This window comes from Epinephelus fuscoguttatus, linkage group LG20 (genome assembly GCF_011397635.1).
Source record: "Epinephelus fuscoguttatus linkage group LG20, E.fuscoguttatus.final_Chr_v1".
NCBI lineage: Eukaryota > Metazoa > Chordata > Actinopteri > Perciformes > Serranidae > Epinephelus > Epinephelus fuscoguttatus.
Window position 1 is genome coordinate 13,197,103 of NC_064771.1, and position 19,038 is coordinate 13,216,140.

The 19,038-nt window shown below is 40.3% G+C and overlaps 1 protein-coding gene across 1 annotated transcript; it reads left to right on the forward strand.

The window, feature by feature from the left end:
* Positions 1–1,814: 1,814 nt before the first annotated feature.
* On the forward strand, positions 1,815–19,034 carry sh3bp1 (SH3-domain binding protein 1). Its single transcript, XM_049563011.1, has 18 exons — positions 1,815–2,116; positions 6,258–6,300; positions 6,716–6,820; positions 6,909–6,985; positions 7,575–7,686; positions 8,055–8,131; positions 8,247–8,334; positions 8,448–8,516; positions 8,607–8,697; positions 8,794–8,930; positions 11,006–11,117; positions 11,551–11,632; positions 11,717–11,797; positions 13,955–14,068; positions 14,541–14,638; positions 15,743–15,914; positions 16,090–16,439; positions 17,690–19,034. Exons 1-18 carry the CDS (start codon positions 2,067–2,069, stop codon positions 17,965–17,967), a joined length of 2,136 nt encoding a protein of 711 aa, XP_049418968.1. The 5' UTR covers positions 1,815–2,066; the 3' UTR covers positions 17,968–19,034.
* Positions 19,035–19,038: the final 4 nt, after the last annotated feature.

A 19,038-nucleotide genomic window follows, 5' to 3' on the forward strand; every position in this document is an offset into this window, starting at 1 on the left:
AAACAGGATTTTTCCAGAGTTTTCCACTACTGGCGGCCTTGTCCTCCTTTCCTTCCTTCAACCACCTTCTTGAAAGTTTAGCGTCGTGATATTTGCACCAAAAACATGTTGATACTCAAGTCTTTCATAATGTTAATAAGTAAATGTGTTTTTCATTTGACCAAATATGCGTGCTTTTCTTTTGGGCATGCATCTCTACTCCAGCCTCGGAAATCCAAACTGTTGGCTTGTTTGTGTACAGCGTATCCGTGACAACGCACAGAGCTGACTGTAAACAGGCAAGAGGCCATGTGTCACAAAGTATGGTACAAACCCCAGCTGAGACGCATAATCTAATGTGCTGTATATGTGTCCAAATAATGCTCCTAAAACCTGCATAACACATCCATATCCCACATCTCAATTGGGAAATGCTGCATTTGTAAAAAGATTTAAATCAGAAAGATCAAACAGACTATACTGTTACTCATTTCAAATTCAGAATATTGTCATATTCTAAATAATAGTGGAATAGTATTGTGCATGTAGTCAGTGATGTCAGACATGTTGTTCGTGCTCTGTGCATTTTGCCACTGTCACCACTAGACTGCAGCATCTGACAGTCACCAGGGTTACACCCTCCACCTGCGTGCCGCTCTTGATGCCTTGGTGACTGCCAGCATCTGAAGAGGATGCCATTTCACCACAATCCAAAGACAGCAACAGAAGCGCTCATGGTGATTTACCACATATAATCTGCAGAGCCGTGACTCAGGCTGCACTGTTCACTAAAATGTTTAGGGTTGGGACTGAAGGGATGTCACTGAGGTTGTCAGGTGAGCTCATCTAATCACAAATTCAACAGGGGTTTCTGTAAAAATGTAACTGTACACTGATGGAGAATTAAAGTATTCAATATGTATAGGTACAAAGCATGTGTAATAAATAATCATGAGCAAATGACAAATTACAGAACATAGTTATATTACAAGTTAGGCCAAACAGAAAGGATGTGATATATCAAAGTTTTTAAAGCTGACAGTGGGTTAGTACAACTTCTAAAAACTTTTAGTTACTAGTGTGTGTGTGTGTGTGTGTGTGTGTGTGTGTGTGTGTGTGTGTGTTTTATTTATTTATTTATTTATTTTATTATTGTGTTCACAAAGTAGTGACCTCAGCTGTTTTTTTGGTTTGTTTTTTAAGTAGTTCAAAAAATAATAAAAAAAAAAAAAAGTGGTTCTGTGCGTATTTGTAACAGGAAGTGTAAGTAATTGTTACCAAACCTATAATTAAAAAATTAACTTTATGTTAGAAACTAAAAGCAATAGCAGTTAATGCCAATAAGAAGGCTTGAGAAGAGACACATTTAAATAAAAAATCATTTAAAAACTGACTGAAAAACAGATCCTGCTTCAGGCAGCAGCATTGATAGTTTCCTCTTTTGGCCTTCTCACATCCTTTTAACTCATTAACACATACTGTTAGCATTTACAGAAGTACCTACTGATCGCAGCCTGTCAGACAAGTAATGTGAAGAGTGTGAAAATACTTCTAATGAGATTTAAATCTGCAAATGTGCTCTTACAATTCAGATATATTACATACAGATTTACCCTCTCAGACAGTTCTTAGAAATTGTACTTTTCTGTTTGGAAAGCTGACTTGAACAAATGTTCTTCCATTTTAGCTCTAATGTCAGGGTGAACACCAAATCTCTCATTACCTTCTGTGAGTTTGTGCTGGTGGAGTGTGTGTTTTAGTTAACTGAAATCATAGTGTGACAGCCAAACCTGAAAAAAAAAACTCTCTCTTCCCCCCTCACAGCTGACACTTCATCTATGCAACTTCCTCATTCACTGCCTTGTGTTCAGTGTGACTTAAGCGCACAGTCCTGAAACAAGAACGAAAACTGACGGCCAAAACACGCACAGACAACACACACAAAGACAGAGGCAGAGGCAACCAGTGTGTGCTGTCCTTCTCTAATGCAGTGACACAGCCGGACGTCTTCAGAGCAGGATATCTCGTGGTGCTGAGCAGGACTGAGAAAGGTCAGGGAGTAAAACTGGTCTGACTCCACTGCCAGCATGCTCCGGCAGTCTCTGAGCATCCTGAAGCAACTGGGCTCTGCGGGAAAGTAAGTGCTTTAATCTGATATATCTCTCCTTGTTGTTGCAGTGAGACTGCGAGCTGCACATCAAGGCTCTCACACTCACATGTACACTGAACTCAAGGGTTTTTCAAGACGTGTGAACCAAGAAGTGGCATGTTTTGGTGTGGGTTAGGATTTTGGTCTGATGACATACACACACTACATTAAGAAATCACAGTTTGTAACTTCATCTAACTTCTGAACATAGAAAGAACACAATCTTCCTCTTAAAATGAAAAGTTTATACACAAGCAATGAAATGCAGCCTTGTTTAAAGCAGTGCACATGTTGCTGCTACACATTACTTAGTCTGATCAGCCTATGGTGGCCTGTGTGGTCAAACTTTGGATAGATAGTTATGTAAAACCGACATCTGCCTTCATGACTTTGCTCTTCTTGTGCAACGCTGTTTTATCAGTGACCCTCTTCCCCTAACTGTGACTTGCCTGGTGCGGCTGATTTTGTTACGTCTCATTTTTAAGCTGCCCCTGTAAATCTAAATCTCCTTTGGCTTCTGGGTGTTAATTAATTAAGATTAATTCAAGGATGTAGGTTTTGTTTTGAAACCAGAGGTTTAGGAAAAATTTAAGCATCAAATGATTAATTTCCTGCATTCTGGTGATTTTAATGCAGCAGTTTGTGTCTTTTATGCGTCAATTTATTGTGTAAATGTCTAATTTTGCCAAAATAAGTCCTCTGCACCTATGGATGGATTAATTGTAGAGCTCATTTTCCCCCTTAAATTGAGACACTTCTGGGCCTTTCGCAAAGCCTGTGGGAACTGTAGTGCACCATTACCTCTGGAGAAGTTTTCATTTCAGCGTGTTATTCAACTTTGAGGAAATGTTAAGTTTCTGTTTCCATCTTCTCAATCTGACTGTTGCAAACACTGTGTTGAAAAGTGTGTAAAGCTGGAATGACACAGTCGCTGGTTCCTCTTGAAAGCGAAGCATGCTGTTTGGGTTTTGAGGGAAACCTCAGGCTCTTCGTGGCGTGAAAGCCATGAGGACAAAGTCACTCGAGTTTGCAACGAATTATCAAGGCAGTGGTTATCTACCAAAAGGGAGGTGATGTTTGTGGTATCTCTCTGAGAGGAAACAAAACTTTGACACATGAAACATGATTTATTGCACTTGTATTTTGTATTAATATGTCAGTAATTTGATAATAAACACCATGAAGGAACACTTCACCCACAAAATGACCATTTGTATATCAGTTTGTCATGTTGTGTTACCTTCAATTTGTGCAGAAAACATTGTTTATCTTGCATGCCTGCACAGAAAACAGTGGACATACTGATTTATTGATTGACCTGGGACTGCATGTAAGTCTTATTTATCCAGTTGTATGCTCAGTACTTCCCAAACAAAGACAAAAAAATGTGGTATTGTAGTCTGGCTTTGAAGAGAGCATAGATAAGTTTCACTTTAAGCTCATTTTTTTAAAGGTTGTGGTTTCCTACTGAGGCTTTTAAGTTAAAAATACATGTGTTTAGAAAGTACTGAACATACAACTCGATAAATGAGACTTGGATTAAACTGTAGAAGCTATGTAAAACAGATGTTTTGATGTAGTTTTGTTGTTAAAAAATGCACTCCCTAATCATTTAATAAATCAATTTGTTTGCCATGTTCCTGGAGGCATGCGAGAAAAATATTTCCTTCACAAATTCAACGTAACATGGCATGACTAATTGATGTACAAAATTTGTGGGAGAAGTATTTATTGTCATTGTCGAACAGGTTGAATTCCTCTCATCTAGAGGGTTTGAGCCTGTGCATGACAGCGTCTGATAACCATACACTTTCACCCTGTCTGATTTTCCTGTCACACAGTTGCATGCAGCAGGGATATAGGAGTGTGCTTGCGTGCAGGCCATGTTGCCTCTACCTGTGGCGTACTCTGGTTTAATAATAAACCTACGCAGCGTGCATCTGCAGCAGAGCAACGTGGGCTTCACCTACCACAGCAGCACTTCACCCAGTTCGCAGTTTTGCACTTACAGCACCATGGCCTTTGATGAGATGAACACATACGTACAAAAATAACACATGCACACACTCAGATGAACACGTACTGTACATTATGTATGAAAAGAGCTGTTTTTATGTCAAAGTGTATCAGTCAGGTCACTGTGGGGAGTAACCTCCCTTATATCAGCATACACACCTCCACACACACTTCTACTTTCTTAACAGAGCGTACAACACATCTGCTCTGATGTAATTCTACTCTTTGTGGAATGAGTTGCTTTCAAAAGGAAAAGCTGAAATGAGAGTCAGAGATTTAAAAAAAAAAAAAGGAACTGGCATGTGGTTCAAACACTACGGGGAATTCTCCACTTTGTGTTTTGAAACGTCAGGTGTTCACTGGAGGAAATAAGAAGCTGCACCGTGAAGGTGCTTGAAGCTCATCTGCCCTCTTTGCGAACTGGGCTGGGCTTCCTTTTGGTGTGACACCCAAACCTGAAGTTGTCAAAGCTGTGGAGCTGTTCTTCTCCCTCCCTCCTTTTTTTTTTTTACACTGCCACGTGTTGTGGCAGAGATGGTGTGTCAGCGCCTCCTTCCTCTCATAGAGCTGGTACTGAACTAAACCACAGAAGAAGCCCTCACAGATAAAGTGTACTCAAATCTTAAAATGCAAAGCCTCTACAATAGTTTATATTTAATGATCATCTGATTAAGGACATCAATACAGTCGACTTGTGTTGTAAAATCCTGTATTTCAGACTGTCCCACTAGCACATGAATGCAACACAGTAATTAGATTGTGTCATTGTTGTCATCGTTATGCAGAATATAACATGGTCATACTTGGTATTAAAGGTACAGTTCACCCCTGAATCAAAAATACATATTCTTCCTCTTAGCTGTAGTGCTATTTATCAATCTAGGTTGTTTTGGTGTGAGTTGCTGAGTGTTGGAGATATCGGCTGTAGAGATGTCAGCCTTCTCTCCATTATAATGGAACTAGATTGCACTCGGCTTGTGGTGCTCAAAGCGCCAAAATGTGGTACCAAATTTTGGCCTGGCCCATAGATTAAAGCAATGAAGGCCAAGGCTGCGGTGTCAAACCAGTTAGATTAATCAAAAACAAAGAAAATGAAACAATGAAAGTCCAAACATGTCATGTAGGATTGTGGCACAAAGAGCATAAAAAAATAACTCCAGCTACTGCAGCAGCCAAAAAACATGAAGGCGTGAAAACATGTTGAAGCAACACTCACAGAAACAAAGCCTCGTACAAACAAAGCAGCAGTTTCACCATCGAGAGAAGGCCGGGAATATGAAACAAGCCGCCCACTGTGATGCACAGACACTGTGATGCATAAACATGCCAGTGAGCAGAGATGCAACCTCTAGGCCAAAAGGCAGATGACAGCCACCAGACCACGGCTCACCTACTCTACAAACAATTGAATCTGTCTGCCAGAAGACAAGCCAGCCCCGCTTTCAGTTGCTGCGAAACCCAATCAGGAGGGGACTCAGCGTCAGCCATGCCAAACCACACCACCAGCACTAAAATTAGGTTGGACATACACATCTGAGCAGCCATCACTACTCTAGATATGGTGCACTGCGAGTCACTGAATGCAGCCCTGTGACAATTAAAGGGCAGAAAATGGGCCCACCATCTAACGAATCACGAGCAGTCACTCAGCTGGCACACACAGCTGTCAATCATAATGTCAGACCCCCCCTTTTTATAGCATCAAATAACAAATTAAAACCATCAGAAGAAGCAACAGAAACAAACAACAGAAACCATCTTTGACGAAAAGGTATCTGATTGTACTTTGAGGTTTTAGTTTTGCCCATGTCCCTTAAGATAACATGGAGGAGGCGGGGTTTATGACCTATACTGCAACCAGCCTCCGGCATACAATCAAGATGTTTTGGCTTCGCGTTGAGGTGCTGTCATGTCAACCATCTTTATGATACAGTCTATGGTGTAGATAGAAACAGTGCACAAAAATAGCAGATTAAACAAATAGTTGAGATTGTCAAATATGTGTATATGCTTTCTTGCTAAATATTAAATCTGTTATAGATTATTTTTGTTTTTTGACATCAGGGTTGTTAACCTGTATATTCACTAACCAATACAACACGCATGTCTGCAGGTCACAAGATGCCACTGAACTTCTACACGAGGACCTGGTCATGGTGAGACAAAGACAAGATTCTGTTTCATCCTTACAGCTTATAAATCTGCTATTAAGACTTAATATAGTTTTTATTATATGATGACTTTATAGCTTAAGCTGTATTTTATTACAATGTAATTCAAACTAAACAGTCGTGATTATGGGAAATTTATATCACACATCACATATCACTGATTTTTTCACAAGCACCACACCATCTGTTTTTCATTTGTATCATAGCTTTTAGGCTTATTATGGAAAATGTTTTTTGCATTCTAAAACATATCAACATACGTAAAAACACATGAAACATACAGACCTAATCACCACAACATGGACAAAGTTATATGAAACCTCAGACACTAACGCATGCACAAGATTTTCTGGTTAACAGATCAAAGCGTTACTGTATGTGTGTGTCTGACCGAATGAAGGTTGAGCAGCGGGTGGAACCGGCCAAGAAGGCCGCCCAGGTCCTTCACAAGAAGCTGCACGGCTGCATGCAGAGTCAGACGGGACTGGAGGCTGAAAAACGAATGGTACTGAAACCACAGCATCCATGTGGCCATGTCTGAAAATCATTTGACTGGTTACTAAGAGGTGTTACATCTGCTTCTGTGTCCTCAGAAAAAGCTCCCTCTGATGCTGCTGTCCATCAGCATGGCAGAGAGCCTCAAAGACTTTGACGCAGAGTCCTCTATCAGGTGACACCCATCGCTCCCTCCATGCTCTTGACCTGAACTGTTGACTGACTGCTGTCATGTGAAAACCTTATGACTTTAGTGCAGTGGTTTTCAGTTCTGGATGGAAAGGAAAGAGGATCCTACACATTGTCTGCAGCTTGTGACTAGAACTCTATTCAGTTATTTATAGTTTTGAGGCTCTGATAACCCAGCTAGGTGAGTTACACATCACTTGATGGTGATTTATGATGTTCCCATTGTGTTTTAGTCCCAAGGAAGATCCATGTCAGATCAGATTGTTTAGTTCTTGTTGCCAGTGTTGCCATATAGTGAAATACATTTATTTAAGAGTTGTAGTCAAGCACAAATTAGAGGTTTATGGCACTTCCTTCTTCTACTCCACTACAATTCAGAGGGAAATAACAACTATTTTTCAGATTTAGTTACGAGTTACTCTGCTTGTTGAAGCCTCTCCAGACTGCAAGATCCTCTTTACAACTTGTTTATTTTTCCAGATGTGCATGTGTTTTAGTTCTGACATCCATTTAAAAAAAAATATGGAAACAGCAAGACAGGAGTTGACCATACACTGTGTGTGTGTGCGTGGCAGGAGGGTGCTGGAGATGTGCTGTTTCATGGAGAAGATGCTGGCCAGCATGCTGGCAGACTTTGAGATGAAAGTGGAGAAGGAAGTTCTGGAGCCGCTCAACAAGCTCAGCGAGGTGAGAATGGCTGTGTACTGCAGACAGAAACTAATGTAATACTTCTGATTACAGCGCTTCATATGCGCCAGCCTATGTGTATATGCAGGGGTGACCACAGCTGCACATCTATAAATAAGTAGGTTAATTTTAAGATCCGGTATGATTGAAGTATAATAAAGCGCAAAGAGAAAGCCAGTAACAAGCTAATATCTTTCTTTCATTTTTATCAGATCTTCCATCTTTGTCCTTTTAATCTTCATTTTTCAATATTTTTTATGCACATGTGTAAATGTCTAGTTGTTAATAACAAAACTGAATAAAAATCTAATTTATATTGAATGGCTTGAACCCCAATATTTTAACTTTTTTTTAATTTTCCCTCCTAGGATGATTTACCAGAGATTCTCAAGAACAAGAAGCAGTTTGCAAAGCTCACTACAGACTGGATCAATGCAAAAACTAGGTGAGTTACACAGCTACAGTCACGGTTACATGTATTACAGTTTATCCAAGTAGCTTATGCACATTTTCCTCATTTCTGTGTGTGTGTGGGTGTGTGTGGGTGTGGGTGTGGTCAGGAGCCAAGCCAGCACTGGCCCCCAGGCGAGGCAGGATGGGCTCAAGGAGGAAGTGGAAGAAGCTTGGAGGAAGTTGGAGAGCATCAAGGTAACATTGTTTTCTCTTACAACCATCTGGGCTGCAGTATGCATCTCCGACACCTCTGTGGAATCAGTACGGTAGCCTCGACCTCTGACCTCTCTGTTTCTCTGTCTCTGTAGGACCAGTACTCTGCAGATCTGTATCACTTTGCAACTAAAGAAGATGACTACGCTAACTACTTCATCCGTGTGAGTTGGGGTTGTGACGGCTTTTTGTCTTCTAAACGTGCAAACAAATTAAAATGTAAAAACGGACCTCCCTTGTTTCTGCGTCTATAGCTTCTCGAGCTGCAGGCAGATTATCACAAAATTTCGCACGAGTTCCTGGACAAGAACATCAGCGAGCTCAAAGAGAATCACAGCCAAAAAGGTAAAAGTTCATCTGCTCCATGTTATTTGCAGCACTGTTGTTGCGATATTTCTACGTGTGTTCTTACTTCCTCTGTGTGCTTATCTGATTGCGCAGGGCAACCGCTGAGCCTCCCTAATCAGAAGGTCTATGGGGAGCCTCTGATCTCTCATCTGTCTCAAAGCAACAGAGAAATCGCAGCACCCATCCAGGAGTGTATTCACATGCTGCTGAGAACGGGAATGACTGAGGAGGTAGGACTGATGGGATGAGACTCCAGGGCTTACAATCCTGAAACTCAGATTGATAAGCATGTGAATTCTGCCTTTAGCTTTTAGTTTTATTCTTCACCAAGTTATGCACCTGTGCACCATCCTAGCAGGCAGCTTTTGTTTTATTTTGGTTTATTTTGACTCTTCTCATTCTCTAATACTGCTTGTTAACATTGATTAGTGATGCCATTTAGAAATGTGTAGTTTTATTAATGCTAGATTTATTTTCTTCTTGGCACTCTAAACAGATTTCAGCTGTGGAATCCAGCAGGTTCCTTAAACTTCTATGTATAAACACACATTTGAAGGGTCCGAGCATTTTGCATGTAGATAAACATCAGCTCATCCTTATGAAATTTCTTAAACATTGTCATTACATAAGCCAAGAATTGTACCCTGTAGAGAATGTGAAGTTCACGTCACACTGTGTTAAATGTTTCAGACAGGGGCGCCATTTTGTGATGGCCACACTGTGTTATTGTGTAAACAACACAACGCAACGGTATTTGGACAAACTTATCATGATAACAGCATAGATCCACATGACTTGGCATCCCAAGGCTGGATTACAGACCTTGATTCACTACCTCAACCTAAGTAGCCTACCGAGATATTGTGAACTATCTCATTTTTGGGCTGTGTAAACTTTGATAATAGAAGTAACAGAGGGCATACTTCAAAAAAAGCGCCCCCGTCTCATGCAGCGGGATGTACCATCACATTTTCTATTTCTTTTGTGAGTGCCATTTTAAGAAGCTAGCACTGACGGCAGCACAGGAAAAGTGCACACATATTACAAAATATCTTTCCCATCTTACTTCCATATGAAACTGCTGAGTTATCCACTGCAATCATTAACTTTAGCTCACAGCAATGGCACTGATGACAGAAAGGAATTCCTGTGACATTTGCGAGGTGCCACTAGTTGTCACGCAACCAGTGGCTTTCTACATGTTGTCGGCCCGGCCCTGACAGACACTTGTTAGCTTGGCGCAATAGCCGAGTAGTGTATTAAATGTAAGCCAAGAGGTAGCTTTCATTTTGCATTGGAGGAGACACATATGAAACAGGGGTTTTGGGGGTCCAAAGCCAGAAAAATTTTCGCATCTAACACACCTGCATTCTGGTTAATTTTAATGCACAAATTTGTGCCTTTACTGCATCAATTTATGGTGTAAATGTCTTTAATTTTGTAAAATGGAAGTCCTCTGCTACTTTCAATTTTTTAATGGGAGAACAAATGCACATTCTCATTCCTTAATCTACACCTATGAGTGAATATATTAAAATGGACCGCAGATAATTAAAACCAATGCATGCATTTCATGCCACCCTCAGGGGCCACGCAAAATGAGTTTGAGGGCAGCCATTAGCCCACATGCTACACTTCCTGTTCTACAGCCATGTAGCTCTGTGAGGCTGCACTGACACAGTGGTGCTTTGAACTAAATGCTAACATCAGCATGCTAACAATAACAATGCTAACAGGCTAATGTGAAGCAGGTCTAATGGTGACCATGTTCTCCACGTGTTCTCTATCTTAGATTAGTGTGTTAGCACGCTAACAATGGTAATACAAAAAGTAGCTTTAGGCACAAAGCACCATAACTGAAGCTGAATGTCTGAAATTTTGTGATAAACCTGTACAGCTGTTCAATTGTTGAGACTTTTGAGTTTGGACCAAAGTGATGGACTGACTAACCGACATAACCAAACCTCAGGCCATACCCAGCGTGGCTAAAAGAGTCAAAATCTCTTCAGAGTTTGGCTCCAAGCTACTGTAGGTGCTTGAGAAATGCAGGAGGAAATACAGAGTCTTTATATAAGCTTAAAAGCACTAGAAATTGTTAGTTAATTTGTCTTGAGTCATTTCAGTGGGAGGAATGGCACGCATCTCCTCCAGGAATATGGAGGATGTGCAGATGTTAAGTCAAAATAAATTGTATATTTTTGGGTGCTGGTGGGCTGCACATATGTGTTTTTGTCAGGTAACTGCTCTCATTTCAGCACTCTTTTTCTCCATCTTTTTCTCATTCCTCTTCCTCTTCGTCCCTCAGGGTCTGTTTCGTCTGGCAGCAGCAGCCTCAGTGGTGAAGAGGTTGAAGACTTGTTTGGATCAAGAAGCGGTCGACCACAGCGAGTTCAGCATGGACCCTCACGCTGTGGCTGGTAAGCATGTGTCCACTTGTTTTTCCTTAGATTTCCTCTTAGTTTGAGCTTGAGTTTCTGTTGTGGGGCCAATGTGACTTATGCGGCTCATTCTGACTGCCCAGTTCCTCTTCTGTTTACTTCAAATACAGCCGCTGTTGCAGCTTCCAGTAATGTAAAATACTTAATTTCCTGTTTGCTGGAGAATTTTTAGAACAGCAACAGGAAAGCTTTCATAACTTAAGTAGAGCATGAGTCACTAGTTTTACCAAACAGTGAGCGAAAACAGCCAATATCATGACTATATATTATTTATTTATCTGTTTATTTATATCATAGGTCATATATTATTATTATACATCTGACAACACAAAAAGGGGCAGTAGTTAACATATTACCTTAGCTTGTTTATTTGCGATGATGTGATGATTTATCTCTAAATGTATTGTGACAGGAGCTCTCAAGTGTTATCTGCGAGAACTCCCCGAGCCTCTAATGACCTTTGAACTCTACAATGACTGGTTTAAAGCAGCAGGGTGTGTATAATATCTACAATACATATTTCTTATTTCTACTCCAGTATCATGTCTGTTTCTTGAGTTTGATGTCTTTCTTCACAGGGAGAAAGACCTGAATGAGAAGCTGGAGCAGTTCAAAGTGCTACTGAAGAAACTACCGCCTGAAAACTACAACAACCTCAGGTCTGCACTCTTTGTGTACATTTGTTTTTAGAATCACATCATCAAATGTTGCTGCTACTAGATACACATATCTGAAAAAGAAAGCATTTCAGGGGCAAAGGACATCCTCATATTCAACTCAAATAGACAACATTTTTAGCCACACTACTGATGTAGCTTTATAGATAGCAATGTTGCTCTGTCAGTTGGTTAACCTTTTCCTCCAGACTAAAATATCTCAACAATGTTGTGGCTACTCACATTGATGGTTCTCAGGGAATGAGGCCAACTGACTTTAGTGATCCCCTGACTTCTCTTGTAACGCCACCACGAGGCTAGCGTTTGTGATTTTTAGTGAACTTCCTGTTTAGCGCTACTGTAATTAACAAATATTAGCATGCCAACACACAAAATAAGCCGGTTAAAGTGGTAAACATTATACCTGCCTATCATTAGCATGTTATGAACTGCCCTTCTGGGCTGAATAAAGTTCTTTCTATTTCTATTTTCTATGTTAGCGTTGTCATATGAGCACGTTAGCATGTTGACATTAGCATTTAGCTAGTTTGGTTTATCCAAAGGGTTTTAAGAGGGGTTAAAACCTGAAATCATCATGTTAGGGTATCTCAGCTCTCATCGGTGTTGGATGTAACAAAGTACATTTACTCACTGTACTTAAGTACTAATTTGAGGTAGGCCTACTTATGCTTTACTCAAGTATTTTCTTTTCATGCTACTTTCAATTTCTATTACATTTTAGAGGGAAATATTGTACCTTTTACTTCACTGTATTTATCTAACAGCTATGGTTACTAGTTACTTTACAATTTAAGATTTTTGCATACAAAACATATGAAAAGCTTATGAAATACTATGTTTTCTTTTTATGAAAATACCCAACAGGATATACAAGTACAGGTGCAATGCTTAGTTGATTTACCAATAAGTTGACTGACAAAAAATTAATTGGCAACTATTTTGATAATTGTCAGTTTTTGGTGCAAAGCATTTCATGGTTCCAGGTTCACAAATGTGACGATATGCTGCTTTATCTTTTAATTATTTACACCTATTATAAACAAAATTAAGTTTGTTTTGTTGTTTGGAATTTTTCTGTATTGAGTACTTAATATTTAAGAAAACATACTTATTATATTATTTCTGCCAATATACCCTCTAAAATCATACGCACAGGACCTTTGAGATATTAAGTGTATAATCACCTGAAAATAAGAATCTTCGTGTTTTCGTTACCTGTGAATGAGTCATTTATATCAACATAGGGAGTGAGTCCTCGTTTATGGAGAGCGCCATGTTGCAATGCCATGTTTCTACAGCAGCCCAAAACAGACAAACTAAACACTGGCTCTAGATAGGGCCATTCACCTTTTCATGTCAGTAAGCAGCCCCTCCACAACGAGCCAAACAGCACTGGAAAAACACAGATTTTTAATGTGAAATTGCTTTAATTCAGTATTTTTTTTAACTTTTTTTATTCACTGGGTCTGTTTGTTTTTGAGAGGAAGAGACCTCTGCGGATAATTCAGCTCCCAGTAAAAACCTCCTAAATGCCTGGATCTTACGTTATCATAGAAAAAGGTAAACATGCATAAGCAGGCGCTGGGCTAGTGAGCTGAAGAATGTTGGTGAAACACAGATTTGTAATGTGAAACTGCTTTATTCAGTGCTTTCACCTGATCCGTTTGTTGTGGTGAAGAAGAGACCTGAACGCTGAAAAAATCCTGATCGGGAGTTCACACTTGACACATGAAAAACGTGTCAGCTGGTTGCAATCAGCATTCCTCAATGCTAGTCGCCATTAAATATCCCTAAATCCTTCACACTGCTCCTTTAAGAACGTTTTCCTCTTTATACTGCCATGATTTTATTTACTGTAAGTAACATTTTCAATGCAGGGCTCTTACTTGTAACAGAATATTTTTACAGTATGGTATTAATACTTTTACTTTTGGTTTTTGGTAAAGGATCTGAATACTTCCTCCACGTCTGCCTCTCACCTGATAGCATTAATTTGTCATCTAGTTTCATCCTGTACACACCTGGGCACCATAACTATTTATTGTGATGCGGTTAGGTCTTCTTGACTATAGCCACCTTAATATTGCTCTGTAACTTCCTGCCTTTACTACTTGTTTTCTTCCTCTTTCTTCCTATCAGGTACCTGATCCAGTTCTTGTCTTTGCTGTCTGAGCAGCAAGCTGTAAACAAGATGACACCCAGTAACATTGCCATCGTGCTGGGGCCCAACCTGCTCTGGCCACGAGCTGAAGGGTGCGTAGCAACCTGGTTATCTTTGTCTTTACCCTGCGTGTACTGTAACCATACTCCATTCACACGTTCCACTGTCCTGTCTGCTCTTCCTCTTTCATCATCTTTGTGTCTTAATATGAAGGATGAGCATTTGTGACATATTTCATCAGCAAAACCAGACCTACTGGTCACATGAAACTGAACCGCAGCATCCTGTTAACTGATAAACCGTGACAGATGGTTCATGAGGCTAACATTTTCTTAGCAGTGAGGTGGTGGTGGTGGGGGGGGTGCATTAATTATAGGAAGTGCAGTCTTGATGGCAAATATACTCTCAGTGGTTAAACCTCAATGGACAGAGTGTCTTACTTGAGTAACATCAAAGTTAGATTTGTATCTCTAACCATGAAAACCTAAGTTAATGTCACCATATTCTGCAGCCTGAACCCTTATCCGTTCCACGTTTTAACCCTCCACCTCTCTGCCTCTTTAGTGAAGCTGCTCTGTTTGACATGGCGTCAGCGTCTTCGGTGCAAGTGGTGACGGTCATTGAGCCTCTTATTCAGTACAGCTCCAGCCTCTTCCCTGAAGGTATACAAACACTGACGTACTCTCTTCACGTGCCATCAGTACACAGTCTTTAAAGGGTTATTCTGTTTAATACAACTTGAATTTAGCATTTTTATCAGCTTTAATGACATTGTAATTTTCAAACCCACAACTGAGATCTAAGAATATAGCGGCATCACTACAATTAGTCAGATGATCAGACAATTTGTAAACATCAGGGCTGGTGCCTGGGGGTAAGAAGGAACTGTAGGCCCCTACTGACCTCTATTTCTTCCCTTGTCTTTGCAGTTGTATTTGTATTAATAAGTAATTAATAATTAGTTTTTGTTGCTGTGTTTAAGCCCAGATTTATTATTTATATGTACCATATAAGCATAAGATAAACTGAAATAATACAGATTTAGAAATCTAGATCTTAATTTTTCAAGATGGAGCCTCAGCATAATGTATTGATGCAGGTGCCACCTTAATGTATAAGCTGTCATGCCATTACATGCAGCATAGCTTCATATTAAACAGGGTTTTTTTTATTTTTATGTCTAAAAATATAATACAAAAAGCAGTAAATGTAAATGATGCCTATTTTTTTTTACTACAGTGACACTTTACTAGAATGTCCAATAAAAAAATGACAATGGCCAAATCTTGTGGCACTATTGGCCTATCCTTAACGCATGGCAGTGTGCTGCTGCACCCGCTCTGCAAACTGCAAATCTGAACAATTTTATTTGGGAGGTAAAACTGAAAGTCAGCACACCCACTGCACAGGAAACACAAACAACTACTGCAAGTACAATGAGTCAAGGGTGAACCAGGAAGTCGGTCTATAAACTCTGAATGTTTACAACAGACAGTTTGGGTTGTTTCATTTTTCCAGATCAATTTAGCTGACACGTGGGTTTGTTTAAAACCTGTCTGGTCATTTGACTGCTGCTTTCTTGCCCAACTGGACTTAGTGTTTGTGATGTCAGATCTCAGGGACAGAATAGTTGAGTACAATGGTATCACAGATGGGAAATATGGCCAAAACTGAACAAATAAAACACAAGAAGAACAATTCTTATAAAGAAAAGCTGTCTATTTGATGGAGCACTCATAAATTTCACTCTGTTTTGTTTTGCTCAGCTGTATCCTTTGAGATCCCAGAACTTCCTGAGGTCTCAGATGTGTCCCTGCCAGTTCCTGTTGCCCAGTCTCTGATGTCAGAAAGGGGGAAACTGAGCAGAACAGTCTCCTCATCATCCACTGCCTCCTCCTCCTGCTCCTCTTATCACCTTCCTCTCTCAAAGTCAAACAGGTACCGCTCTGTGACGACACAGCTCACAAATTGCATTCACAACGCAGCCTTGTATCATTATTGTGATGACAGCACAATCATAACACACTAACTGCCTTAGATTATGACCTTATGACAAGCTGCTCTGGGTTTGGCAGCAAGAGGTAATGTTCCAGTTTCATTTTCTTCCCACCAGCACAACCTCACAGGACAGTGGGGCTTTCGTCTTTGTGAAATCTGGCTCCCTGAGTCGTACTGGCACCTCCACATGGGGCAGCCCTGCAGCTGACTCAACAGCACCAACCCATCAGAGCACAACATCCAGCAGCTCGTCCTCACTCGATCCCAGCCTCGTTGGGGCCTCCAACACTTCCACCACCTCTGACCCGACAACACTTCCTAAAGCAACGGGATCAGCACCAACCCCAGGTCAGATCAGGAGTCCCACACAGAAGCAGTGCTCAGACCAAGGCCAGCTGGAGCCAATTTTGGAGGCTACTCCAGACTCTCCAAGAGCTTTTGTAAAGATCACCTCACCGTATAAACGTAAGTCAGGATCTGCTGTGCCCAATGGCTGTCCAAAGGCAAGACATTTAAGGGTTTTAGCAATGTACTTTTGTTTCACTTTTGTAACATACACAAGAGACATATTTGTAAAAGAATAGTCAAATTGAAGTAGCAGAAGCTGAGATATCACGACTCTTAGCTCCACAAAAACTGGATACTACATTTCCCATAATGCAAATCAAGTGTCTTTTGTTACACCCTTCCTGTTTGGTAAATGCCAACATTTTTCAAACTTAACACCTCAAGTTTACAACACAGAACTGCTGTTAACAGTTTGAGACCTTAAGTCCAAGTTGAGATTACCTTGATGACATCACCATTACATCATCAGGGTAATTTTCTAAGATTTTAAAAAGCTCCTTTAAGAGCCACAAAAGTTTTCATGAGCTAGGTAGTACTCTTCATGACAAGTAAAGCAATCTTCACATGTCAAATTTGACTCACTCTTGTTTTTGGGCTGAGGGCACAAAGGACGTCTCATTAATCATTTGTCTCTATTTATTGTGTAATGTCCTGTGCAGATTCTTTACTTCTAACCCTTGTCCTCTCACAAAGCTAAAGTGGCGGCTTTTCACGTCGGGCTGACAGAGAGAAAATAAATCTACTGCTCTTGTAACAACCAGGAAGTAGGAAACAGGAAGTCTCACACCAGTGACCAAAATATAAACCTCTAGGGTCATGCGTCATCTCTCACATTGTTGTAACTGCCTCAAGCGCGGGTAGAGGCTGAAATACTTTCCCTTATAAGTCGTCCCTTCCTGATATGTTTATCTGACTATGAAACTGATTCCCATGACAAATTTGTTTTTTACTGTTTCTGACATTGTGTTAAGTAGTGTTTCACTGATTTTTCCATCACAACCAACTGAGGTACTTTATAATCTAAAGTACAAAGTTCTTGGTAGAGCATATACCTTCACCAACACTAACTCATATGTAAGTGTAGTTTGTGTTCTAGGATTTGCTTCCTAATGAAAAGTAATGCAGATGTCTTTAGCAGTAAGATGAATGTTAGACTTCTTTTCTTGAACTTGAAAGCAGCATAGCGGTGAGACTGGCTCAGTTTTTAATATAACGAGTTTAAAATTGCATTACATTTTTGGTTAATTCATAGGTAGATAACGTGTTGTAGATAACTGTCTTGCATTGCATCACAACCCTTTCCCTAATCTATTTGCCCCCATGTGGCATCCCTGTAACCCCACTGTCTTCTGTCTCTCATCCTACAGCAAAGAGATGTTTCAACGTGACCAAAGGCAACCAAGCTAACGAGCAGGTAACAGTTCAGTACTCTAAACCCAAAGCTCCAGCGCCTCCTAAGCTCCAGGCCCCTCCACCCCCCACCACAGCACCGGCTGCTGTGGACACAAGGACCCACCCAACACCTGCGCCTCGAGCTGTGTCGGCCAACCTCAAAAAGCCTGCTCCGAAAAAGCCTGGACTCAGAGCCCCAAACTGCCCTCCGCCTCTTCCTCCACCGTCACAGGCGAAAGAAGTTCCTTCTTAAGCACAGTGAGAAAAATGACATACAGTATGTGTCATACATTAATAAGGTTGTTTTTCTTGTATCACACCTATCAGTGATGCCGGCTGTGGTCACAGGGTTAAATCTATTAACCAGAGTTTGCAGCAAATCACTGTTTTTCAGTCTGATTATAAGTTGCTCTTTAAAGGGGACCTATTGTGCTCATTTTCAGGTTCATACGTGTATTTTGGGTTTCTACTAGAACATGTTTACATGCTTAGATGTTCAAAGAGCTCTTCATTTTCGTCATACTGTCGGTGCTGGAACACCTGTATTCACCCTCTGTCTGAGATGCTCCATTTTAGCGCCTGTCTCTTTAAGCCCAGGGTTTGGTCAGCAAAACGTCTACCATGAAAAATCACCGATAAAAGCTTATAAACCAAAATCCTCACAGCCAGACATGTTCCAACATAAATTTGACCAGAATCGGAGAAGAAAGGAACATTGGCAACCAAGAATATATGTTTCCCTGACGTTAGCATGTAGCTACATGTAGCAATGTACTGAGGTTTTTGCCTGCAGGGATTACTTTTACATACATTTACCTCATTATTTGAAACTTTGGCCACATTTAACATGAACGTCTCGCATTCTAACATTATATATATGTGACAGAAAATAAGGAAAAGCACAATAGGTCCCCTTTAAACATAAAGGTTTTGTTATTGTAAGTCTGTGCTGCTCACTATCTTCCTTCAAGTTGCAGCTTAATTTCCTTTTGTTGGGTCTACAAACATTTCTGTAACCAGCTACATTTATTTATACTTCAGTTACTGATGTCCAATATTTCTCAGTGTGCAAAGTAATTTCCAGAGAGCGAGTCTTTCTGGTATCTAGCTACACAATAAGTTAATCCAGCCATCCAAAACTGATTGCCAGTTGCTATGTGTGCTGTTTTCAGGGTGGATTTTTTCCATAAATATACAAATTAATAGTGTTCATGTGAGCTCATTAAGTATGGGAAAATGTAAATAAACTTTTTACAACCACCTCCTGATGTATGATTCAAGATTTTGGGTTATTCCTGTAAATCAACCTTCAAAATTAGACCTG

What these genes read in the sequence shown, in the direction of transcription:
- sh3bp1 (XM_049563011.1), top strand. Translation starts at nt 2,067, where the DNA reads ATGCTCCGGCAGTCTCTGAGCATCCTGAAGCAACTGGGCTCTGCGGGA. An exon ending in TGGAGGCTGAAAAACGAATG is followed by an intron (nt 6,821 to 6,908) that starts GTACTGAAACCA and finishes CTGTGTCCTCAG; the next exon opens with AAAAAGCTCCCTCTGATGCT. An exon ending in AGAGAATCACAGCCAAAAAG is followed by an intron (nt 8,698 to 8,793) that starts GTAAAAGTTCAT and finishes CTGATTGCGCAG; the next exon opens with GGCAACCGCTGAGCCTCCCT.